The 11,293-nt window shown below is 48.6% G+C and overlaps 1 protein-coding gene across 1 annotated transcript in view; it reads left to right on the top strand.

The window, feature by feature from the left end:
• Nucleotides 1-10,028: 10,028 nt before the first annotated feature.
• The window catches only part of KRT1 (keratin 1), a 5,165-nt gene continuing 3,900 nt past the window's right edge, over nucleotides 10,029-11,293 (top strand). Inside the window, exon 1 of the mRNA XM_003790625.1 lies at nucleotides 10,029-10,649. Coding sequence (XP_003790673.1) covers nucleotides 10,029-10,649 — 621 coding nt within the window. The remainder of the gene's footprint in view (nucleotides 10,650-11,293) is intronic.

Genomic DNA, 11,293 nt, shown 5'->3' with positions numbered 1-11,293 from the left:
CCCCGTCCCCTCTCCTGTACCTTTCCCTGATGGCTCTCAGCAGTTTGCCACTGGATTCGACTCTCTTTCGTGGGGAAGCAGGCTGGATAAACACAGGCAGCAGGACGCTCTTTGGAGGGCACTGGCTTGCAGTCAAAGTCACAGACACATTCTCGCTCAGATTCTGCAGGGGTTCGGGGTCTGTTCTGGGGACACTTGCGGCCTGGGAGGGAGGGGAAAAAAGCCTATGGAGCATCTAGAAGGTGCATAATGGAGAGCTCATGTCCCAAGCCCAGGTTCTGGGTGAACAATGACCCATTCGCCAGGAGAGCACAAAATCATCCCTTTGGGCAAGCAGCTGTCCTCAAGGCAAGCCGGCTGGGCAAGGGGACCTCTGAACCAGGAGCCAAGGACGTCCTGCTTCTTGGTCCATAGCCTCATACTTTCCTGTTAATGGAGGGTGTAGATTTGCTGCCCATATCAGATTTCTGTAAGTTGTGTTTGTTCTGATTCTAAATCTGCTGAAGAGGCATTATCTCCTTTGTAAACAGCCCAGAGTACGAGTATTTCAGAGAGCGTGGGAACACGAATCCTTACCCAAAGGGAAGCCTGTTTTCAGTGGCTTAAGGAGTTGATGAACAGACAAACAAGCTCTGCTTTTGCCCTGGATCCCCATAGCTCCATTCTTTGGAAGCCTGACCCTTCCTGAGTTCTGCTCCAAAACCACCCTACTGAGAACAGTCCAACAGGTGGGCACCGGCAGCCCAGCTCTGCCCTACCCATGTGTCCAGGGCCTGAGGAGTCTGAGGATCTGACTTGGGTCTTGGGAGGGTCCAACCCTGAGTCAGTCTGGAAGCTGCTGTTCTATTGCAGGGCAGTTTAACCCTCTTTCCCGGACTTCACAAGCCCCTTCTACCACCTATTCTTTGTGTCTCTGAGCATTTTGTGAAAATTTCCACTCAAATTTTGAGTTTTATGTAAGATGATTGAAATGTGCTGGAAGGGGAAGGAGAGGAGAATGTATCACCAACTACCAGCCCCTGAGAGAGAGAAGGTGCTTTGCTTCCTGATCTGGAGTCACCCTGACTTGTTTGCTGAGTCCTGACGCAGCCTTCAAGTTCCTGATTCTCTTGGGGGAGCCTGTGGGCTCAGAGTGTGGGTTCTTTGTGACCTCATCACTTCCTGGTTCAAAGTTGTACCTTGAAGGGTTCAGTGTTTCTGGTGTCTCTATAATAAACTTTTCTGTTTGGTCAGGATGTCAGTTATTTCTTCTTGAATTTCCGCAGGCCTCTTTTGGAAATTTAAAGTTTATTATTTTTATTTTTTATACAATTAAACCAAATAATATATGATCTTAAAGAACCTATCAGACATAATCTTTAATCCCTCTTTTTTTTTGAGATGAAGTCTCACTATGTCGCCCTTGGTAGAGAGCTGTGATGTCACAGCTCACAGCAATCTCAAACTCTTGGGCTTAAACGATTATCTTGCCTCAGCTTCCCAAGTAGCTGGGACTACAGGTACCTGCCAGAACACCTGGCCATTTTTCTTTTTTTTTTGGTTGCAGTTGTCACTGTTGTTTGGCAGTCCCAGGTTGGATTTGAACCTTCCAGTTCCAGTGTATGTGTTTGGTGCCCTAGCCTCTGAGCCATAATCTTTAATCCTTGAAGTGATCAATCATTCAAAAGTTAATTACACATTTGTTAAATGGGCATTCATTAAGTAAGCTCCCACTGTGTGGCAAACAGTGGGCTGGGCACTGGGAATGCAGTGTTGAATGTACAGGTGTCTGAATTTTAAGGGGTTCACAACTCAAATGACATATTACAGGTGGGGGAATGTTCAGAGAGAGGAGGAATTAGAGTCTGTGCCTCTTTGGACCTCCTGGGGTGAAGGTGGAAGCAAAGCCTATCCTGAAGACACAGGCAGACCCCACCCCCCAACAGGAACAGTAGGTCCTGCAACAGGTGCCAGTGTTCGGGGACTGGAAAGTGGAACAGGGTTGAGGAAGATAGATATAGGAAGGGAGGTCAGGGAAGGGCCCTCCGGACAGGGGAATAGTTTGCTCAGGGACTGAGACATTAGAGAGGATGAAGGTGTGTGAGCGAGGAGTGGGCAGGCAGGAGAAGCTGGAAAGGGAAGGGACTGAGGCCCATTATTTGGGGGGAGGGGTCGGTGGTTCAGGGCAGAGGTATCTTTAATGGATTCCTGGGGGAGATATAGACGTATAAATTCAAGACTGAAGAAAGTTAAACCATTGCTTTATCCTATGTGGTATTTCTGAGTCTGTGAAAAGGAGTCACAGACTCCTAAAGATGTGCCCCACTTTCTCATTCCCTGAAAGATTACAGATGTAATTTAGATATGGGATTCAATTGAACACAACTGCAACCCACATCGATAAGACATTGGGTTCCCAGGCACACACTTACATTCTCTCTGAGAAGTTTCTCCCTGTCTAACCTGTCTTGGTACCTGTCAGGCGGCAGGCTGGGAAGGGGGAAGGTGGGCGGAGGGCTGCCCAAGGGGAAGGAGAGATAGAGCAGCAGGTGCAATGTCCTATGTTTGCAGTCAAAAACCAAGAGTGCAAGAACGAGAAAGGGAAGACATGAATGAAACCAGCGGGCATAAAAATGATTTAGAGTGTTCAGCTGACAGCGAGAGGTGAGTCAGTGGGGTGTGGCAGCTGCAGAAGGCAGCATGGGAACCAGGAGAGTGGTGTCTACAGCTTGTTTAGGCTCTTCTGGAGTTAGACTACTCTGGTGGCTTTGAGTTCCGAGGACATGTTCCAAGGTTCCTGGGATTCAGGCACACAGTTCCCTCTATCTGTCCTGTGTTTTCTGGCACAGTCCCCATTGGGAAGGGGCTGAGGCTCATTAATTGTGTGTGTATGGGGGGGTCCAGGACAGAGGAGAGCAGCTAGGACAGTGGTGATGGGTGATTGGGAACTGGCCACATCAGGAATGGTTGAAGGCTCTGAAGAGAAGTCTTAGGGGAAATGTAACATCTAACCACAAAGATCTGAGGAGCTTCCAGAGGACCACAGGAAGGGTGCTGTTCCCAGCTGATGACCCAGATATACAGGTGGGAGCTATAGCAGATTTGTCTCAATATAGGAGGTATCTTTCTACTGATCTCAAGATGGGAGAGGCCACCTGGGGAGTTATCAAGTTTCAGGCAGAGGTTGGCTAACCATCTGGCAGAGGGTTGAGGGAGGGTGAGACAGTGGGTGGGGACATGTGTATGAGAGTTCACGTGGTAGAGCCTGAGAAAAGGAACCCTACCCTCCATGTTGTATGGGAAGAATATGGTCAGACACCAGGACAGGGAAAGTCATGGAGAGGCCAGGGGCCCTAGTCAGGGTCACAAAGTGAATCCAAGTTTCCTGCCTGTGTGTAAGATATTCTAAGGGAATCCAGGCTGGCCCTGGAGAAGCACAGGGCAAGGCCAATCAGAGGTCACTTTCTCCGTCCTTCTCCTGGGAATGAATTGGGACCATCTCAGAAAACATGGCCCTGCCTTTTCTCTTCAGGAGACTTGACCTCCCCCACAGGGAGGACTAGGGGACAGATGATAGGAACTATGTGTCTGAATCCCAGGAACACTGGAATAGAGATTCCAAGGGCAGGGGTGTGAGAAATAGGGTCAAGAGAGGAGAGGAGTTAGCCAGAGAAGGGATCTTGGAGTCCGAGGGAGAAGTCTCCACTTGGTGTTCTGGGCAAGGAGGAGGTGCTCTAGGGACCTGAGCAATGAGACACTGGAAGTTTCCTGGTATAGGCATTGTTCTTGTTGGAGACCATGAACCATCCTGTCAGGAGGACCTTCTGCTCGTCTCAGTGGAAGCAACAGCAATTCTATACACCATGCACAAAGTGCTTTGTCTCGGATGAGTCTCACTGTCCCTGGGAGTGCACTGGGGAGATCACATGTGGGGGCTCTGTGGCCCTTCCAGAGAGCACTCCATCCCTGGTGCTGATCAGTGCTGTTCTCATAAGGCAGATACTCAGAAGAAGAGTGAGACAGACCCAGCCAATAATCCAACAGAAGGGCCAGCACGAGGGCGTGCAGAGCAGGGCAGGGATTCCCAGGGAACATTTGCCAGTACTCCTCCTCTGAGAGGCCACAGCAGGGTGGGGCCCTCTGGAAACAAATCTAATTCCACCAGCTTCTAATCTACAGAGATTTTGATCTCAGGACATGGTGAACAGGAGGAGCAACCATTGGCTTAGTAAAATTCTAACTCTGTCTGACCTTGGACCAGGTGTGTGTTTCTGGGCTGGGAAAGTTCTTGGTCTAAGGAAGAGTCCTTTGAGGATAATGCCTCACCCTCAATTACCTGGGCCTTTGGCCCACATCTGACAGCCCCTTTGCAAGCTCAGTGGAACTCCCATTATTTTGTCGGACCTGCTGCCCTCGTTTTACAACCTTCTGATCAGTCCAGGAAATGGGATGTCTTTGGGTTGATAAACGCTTGAGCAGAGAACCTGGGGTGTTGGGGGTCTCTAGAATGGAGAATCGGTTCCAAACAGCCCAATTCCCAGCCCAGAAGGGCTTCTAGGGGACTCCAGGTATGTAGCCTGGCATTCACACCTGTCCCAGGGTGCTCAGCCCGGGCTTTGTCCCCATCCCGAAAAGCAGGTGCTGGCAGGGAGCGGGAAGGTTCCCCCGCCTCTGGCCCTGGCTCCCTGTGCCTTCAAGTGCCCATTGTCTCTTCTGCTATGTGATGGCCTTTTGCGTCTCTGACAGGTTACATGCCCCTTAAGGCTTTCTCTCACAAGAGGGCCGCATTTCAAGAACTCAAACTTCCTTTCCCAGCCTTTTCACTTTTTCCAATAAAGTAGGGGCTTATTCCAATCTTTTTTCCTGATTATTATAACAGCTTCTGGGTACTTCCAAACGCAAGGGTGAGAGAGAATCCTTCTTCCTTTTTTTTTTTTGAGACAGAGCCTCAAGCTTTCCCCCTGGGTAGAGTGCTGTGGCATCACAGCTCACAGCAACCTCCAACTCCTGGGCTCAAGCGAGTCTCCTGCCTCCGCCTCCCAAGTAGCTGGGACCACAGGTGCCCGCCACAATGCCCGGCCATTTTTTGGTTGCAGCCGTCATTGTTGTTTGGCGGGCCTGGGCTGGATTTAAACCTGCCACCTTAGGTGTATGGCTGGCGCCTTAGCCACTTGAGCCACAGGCGCCGAGCCTCCCTTTCTTTATCATCATCTTACTATGCCGCGATTTCCCTGGAAAGTAGAGAATCCCTATTTTACAGGGAGGAAGTTTAGGCTCACAAAGCGTCAGTGACCTGCATAGGTCACACAGCTAGAAGGAAAGATGCAGTCAGGAATGGGGTCCAGGCGGGGCTGACTCCCTGGCAGAGCAAGACAGCCCCCTCTGCCTCTCTCCTCCACACTCATCTGTGGCTCTCTCCTTCCTGTCCCCTGCTCTGCTCCAACTTTGCTAGTGACTCCTGGGGACCTCCGTCTTTCCTGTCTGCCCTGACAGCGCTGCCCCTCATCTGCACCTCTCCCTCCTACATAAGAAGCCTTGGCCCCTCCTCTGCGGCTGGCAGCTTTCAACATCTCTCCCCGCCTCCCCATTGTTTGTGCTTCCCCTCGCCCCTCCCAGGCTCTGGCTTTCCCCACTTGCCTGGGATTTTCTTCTCCCACATCCCCGTGGAGTCCCGGAGGGCTGGGCAGCTTGTCATTGCTTGTCTCTCTTCAACTCTTTCCTCAGTCCCATCCCTCGAAAAGCTCTCAAAACATCACCACACCTGCCTCTGCCATGCCCGGAAGCCAGCCCTGTGGCAGCCTCAGCTCAATAATCAGTCCTGGGGTGTGTGAGTCCCAGTGTCACAGGTGCTCTGGCATTCCGTCATCTGGCACTGCTGGGGACTCTGTGACATAGGGGACTCAGCCTTCCTTTCAAAAGGCTTACAGATTCTACAGACTTACTATCTTTTTTTTTTTTTTTTTTTTTTGCCATAAAGGCTTACAGAGCAATCGAGGGGCCAGCAAACACACATACACACACACACGAAAAGAAGCCAAAGGGTATCAACACATACTTGAATCTGTAGCAACCAAGTTTAGGAAAAGAAACCAGTAGAGTAGCAAGGAGGTGAGGTCTGGGCCCATCCACTGCCTGGTGGAGCCAAGGAGATGAAGACATTTGCCTCTGAGGCCTGATAGACCAACATAGATTCAGGACCAGATGCTGAGGAATTGAGATCCTTGGGGACCTAGAGTTGGACTATGGGTAGGAGTTCATAGTGAGTTGCTGAGGCGACTGGCAGGCCTTTCAGAGAAGAGAAGAGTAGAACTGGGCTTGGAAGACAGAGAGGAACAGAGAGGAGAGGGAAGAAGCGGATTAAACAGTCTGGGCAAAATATGGAGTGGGGGAGTCCGAGGTGTGAGGCTGGGTGAAAGGGTGAGCAGGGAAGACGCAGGTGGATGGAGCAGGGTTGGACTGTGGCGTGCAGCAAGCATGGCTGGCCGGTTGCCAGATGGGTGATCTTGGGGATATACTTTAACCTCTGTAAACCTAAGTTGTCTTTTCTTTAAAATGGGGCTGTTAACTACCACCACATGGACTTTTTGTGGCGTTTAAGTGAGGTGTAGCTCCTAACACATAGTTGGTGCTTGTAGATGTCAGCGCCTATTTTCCCCTGATTTTCCTTTATTTTATAAGTGCAATGGACACAAATAAGCCAGGAGTGAGGGTGTGTGGCTCACCTCTTTGTCTCATTTATATTTTTTAAACATCCCTACACTCCCTGGGATATCATAGGAGATGAGGAGCTTGGTTAGCAGATAGCACCTCAGTTCTAGCCCTTTTAGATCACCTCAAAAGTGATCAGTGGAAAAAGAATAAGAATTTGATTCAGAAATGGAAAGGTTCCCAGGAATTGATTGTATGACTCAGAAATTTTTTTTTTTTTCTTTTTACTTCTTTGGACCTATGTTCCCGTTTCTCTAACAGGCAGGTTAGATGGTGTGTCTCTGAGTCCCCATGGATGGGACTGTTTGTGATTTTCTGCACACAGATTTATGGAATCAGTTCCACTTCTTGTCTGAGCCTTTCATGCACTATAGGCGAAAGATCACTTGAATTGAAATCAGAAAACTCAGGTTCTAGCCCCAGATGGGTCTTTTGTTAGCTGGAATGTCTACAGCAATTTTTTTTTTTATTATTGGGGATTCATTGAGGGTACAAAGAACCAGGTTACACTGATTGCATTTGTTAGGTAAAGTCCCTCTTACAATTGTGTCCTGCCTCTAAGAAGTATGTCACACACTGTGACCCCCCAACTCCCATCCTTCCCTCTTTCTGCTTCCCCCACCCCCCACCATGTACTAGGTCATCAATTGTCCTCATATCAGAATTGAGTACGTTGGATTCATGTTTCTCCATTCTTCTGATGCATTACTGAGAAGAATGTGTTTCAATTCTGTCCAGGTTAATACAAAAGAGGTAAAGTCTCCATCTTTTTTTAGTGGCTGAATAGTATTCCATGGTATACATATACCACAGCTTGTTAATCCCTTCCTGGATTGGTGGGCATTTAAGTTGTTTCCACAGTTTGGAAACACAGCAAGTCTTCTAGTCTCTCTGAGCCTCAGTTTTCTGTTTCACAAAATGGGTCAAAAATAGCTTGACACCTTCATTCTCTGGGCTCTTGTGGGGATAGTGTTTGCGTATGTATTGGGTGGAGTGAACTGTGCAAACAAGCTGGTGATGATTTTTATTCCTCTTGTTTCTTTTAGTCCACAAATTGTCAACCAATTGCCTGACCATTCACTTTTTTGATTTTTATCTTTGTTAGTTTCTTAGTTTGGAGATGGAGGCCTGGTTCCCTGCCAAGATTTGTTCTTGGCTGGCACACACATGCACACAAACATGCATTTGCACACATGTGCACACCCCTCCAAAATGCTAGAAGGAATCGATCGGGCAGAATGATGTGTCTCATGAGGGAGTATGCTGAACTAAATGAATTTTGATTGCCTGTCAGAAATGGTTGGGCAACAGGCATTACCATGCCAAGACCATCCCAGGCCCCATTGTTCCCAACGAGACCTAGATTACTCACTCCCTAAAGAGATGATTGGTTCAGCAGCCTAAGGATGTTAGTGCTAAGACAGAGTCCCAGACACAAGTGCCATGGAGATGGGGGAGAAGGGGGGCTCCGTGGAGAGGTGAGGGGCACTTTCTGGGAAGGTGGTAGGGGAAGAGAGGAGGGACAAGTCTCCATGGTGAGGAGTAGGGTGGGGAGGATGGACACAGCCATCCCAATTCAGAGCCACAGGGCATTGGGATGAGATGGTCTTCGCAGACTCCCCTTCTCCTGCAGGCCTTGCATTCCATGGTGGAGCTTTCCCATGCAGGTCCATGATCTACCACTCATAGAGTCACATGGAGCCAGCTGAAAGTGGAGGTGGCCCCCACCCCATTGACTTTTGGTGCTGGTGTGCAAACATGCGGAGAGTGCCAGGCTTCTAAGAAGTCTTTGAAAAAAAGTCTGTGTGGGGTTCTGGTCTTTCCAGATCTCAATGCCACTACTCTTCATTGATATTGATCAAATGCTGCTCTCCAGGAAGTCCCCTGGGGTTTGCTGGCCCATCGCAATACACTCTGGGTACTCTTGCCCTTGGCTCAAAGCAAAGTCTCCTCACTGAATTCTGCAACTCCAACGTCCCCTTCTCTGAAGGAATTGAAGATACATTTTCCAGGTACTTGCATGTGCCAGGAACCAAAGATTTGGAGGGATAAAATAGGCCTCCTGTGCAGACAGCAAACAGGATCATTTGAATTCAGTTGCTGCGCTGTTGGACTGCACATTGTTCAGGATTTGCACACAATAGCTAGACAGCTTCACTTCAAATTCCACTTCTGCCATTTACACCAGAGTAGATGTGGGCAGGTTATTCTACCCCTATACCTCAGTTTCCTGATTTTTACAATGAGTAGAATAATAGCATCTATCTCAAAATTGAAGTTAAGTGAGTTAACATGTATAAAAATGCAGACCCGTGCCTGGTGCCTGGTCAGATTTTGGTATGTACTAGCTGTTATGTCATCATCATTGTTGGCTCCAGAACAATTTAAACTTCTCCGATCAGACTTTTTAGGCTCTCTTCATTGTCCTCTCCTCCAAATCTGCAGTCATCTCTTTTGAGTCCAGTGTGAGGCTTGGACCACATGTCAAGCTGCATCGCCATACCTTCTCCACAGGGATTTTACAGGGATTTTCAGCGTCATTTGCATGCCATCCATCGATACCTATTTTCTGTTGTTGGTGTCTCTGTCATGCCTCTGAGTGTCTGTCTCCTTCCCTATCTTTGAAGCAAAGAAGTAACTGGGAAACTTGGAAAAAGAACATGTCTTCTATCCCTACCCTCATCCTGTTCAATGACAGCTTCTCTCCCCTTAATTAATCAATGCAGTACACTTATAAAGCTTATATTTGAAAGAGCTTCTAATTTTTTTTTAGTTACTGTAGCTCTTACTCTGTGTCAGGAGACATAAATTGGTGAGCTCTGGGGTTTGGAGAGAAGATCTCAGAAATCAGCCAGAGAGCTCCTTCTGAGCCCCAAACATGAGAAATGGCATCGGCTGTGCCAGTGAGAGAGTGTGTTTAGTAACTCACAGGGGCAAGGTGAGAATGGAAACTTACAAACCTTTGTGATGAGAATTATGAAATCCTAACAAAAAACACCAGGTAGCAGATGTGGGGTCCTATTTTCCCAAAGTCACAAACGCTTGAAAAGAGATCTGGTCTGATAAAATGATTACCACATGAGCCAATCTTGCAGGCACAGCAATTTTGAGAGCCCATCCTGGGAGCTAGGTGTGTAGTGTTTATTGTATTGTTGAGGCTCGTAAAAATCTTGTATGGCTGCAGGCGAGCCAAACCCTGAGAGGTGCTGCATCTCGGTTGACACCGGAGGACCAAGCCCTGTTCCCTTCCTATATATAAGAGGAAGGCTCTGTACTTGGGGTAGAGGAGTGCTTAGCTCCTTCCCTCTCTCTTCTTTGCTCCTACTTCCCTCTAAGTCAACATGAGCCGGCAGTTTAGCTCCCGGTCTGCGTACCGGAGTGGAGGGGGCTTAGGCAGCTTAGGGGGCTTCAGTGCTGGCTCTGCTGGGATAATCAGCTACCAGCGCAGAACCACCAGCAGCTCCTCGCGCCGCAGTGGGGGAGGTGGTGGGAGAGTCTCTGGAGGCTTTTGTAGTGGTGGTGCTGGTGGCGGCGGCGGTGGTTTTGGAAGTCGGAGTCTTGTTAATCTTGGTGGCAGTAAAAGCATCTCCATGAGTGTGGCTAGAGGGGGTGGACATAGTGGTTTCGGTGGTGGTTGTGGGGGTGGCAGCTTTGGGGGTGGTGGCTTTGGGAGTTTTGGCAGTGGTGGTGGTGGATATGGAGGTGGTGGATATGGAGGTGGTGGATATGGGGGTGGTGGATATGGGGGTGGCGGATATGGGGGTGGTGGATATGGGGGTGGCGGATATGGGGGTGGTTCTGGGCCTGTCTGCCCCCCTGGTGGCATACAGGAAGTCACCATCAACCAGAGCCTTCTGCAACCCCTCAATGTGGAGATCGACCCTGAGATCCAAAGAGTAAAATCTCAAGAAAGGGAGCAAATCAAGTCACTCAACAACCAATTTGTCAACTTCATCGACAAGGTAAGTTTACCTACTCAGTGTGCTGAACTGAGGTGGGGCTGCTGGGCTGCCTGGGATGAAGGCAGTGGAGACATGTGTGGGTTTGAATCTTAAGTCTCTGAGTTTGGATGACTAAAAGGATATTTTGTGGAAAGGTGTCCTAAGAGGTTAGAAGGATGCTTGCAGATGGTGTTAATGGCTAAACTCTCTTAGACAAAGGAGTCTGTGGTCTACCTACACATGGGACAGTTTGACACTTGTATTTTAGTGGTTTTTGTTCGGCTCTTGAGCTGAACTCGGATGGTATCTGTTGAATGAATATAATAGCAATGGTTTAACTGAACTTTCTAGGGTGCCAGTGATAGCCTTGGAGAGGTCTTTCTAACCATACATAAAAAGGGAGACAAGTGTGAACACAGTATGTTTGGTTTTGTAGAAGAAATTGTTTAGTAAATCAGGGCCAAACATCTTTTGCTATCAGAAGGGAGCTCTGCCCTCTGAGAATATTCTGTTGGTACTGCATCAGGGTGAAGTTTGTTTTATGGTAATATTTCTAAGCATCAGCCCAGGAAAAACATGAACCACTTTTAGCTTTTTTTTTTTTTTTGAGACAGAGCCTCAAGCTGTCCCCCTGGGTAGAGTGCCGTGGCATTACAGCTCACAGC

Source organism: Otolemur garnettii, unplaced genomic scaffold (genome assembly GCF_000181295.1).
Source record: "Otolemur garnettii isolate 467f Iridium unplaced genomic scaffold, OtoGar3 scaffold00043, whole genome shotgun sequence".
Classification (NCBI taxonomy): Eukaryota; Metazoa; Chordata; class Mammalia; order Primates; family Galagidae; genus Otolemur; species Otolemur garnettii.
This window is presented reverse-complemented; position numbering and strand designations above follow the sequence as displayed.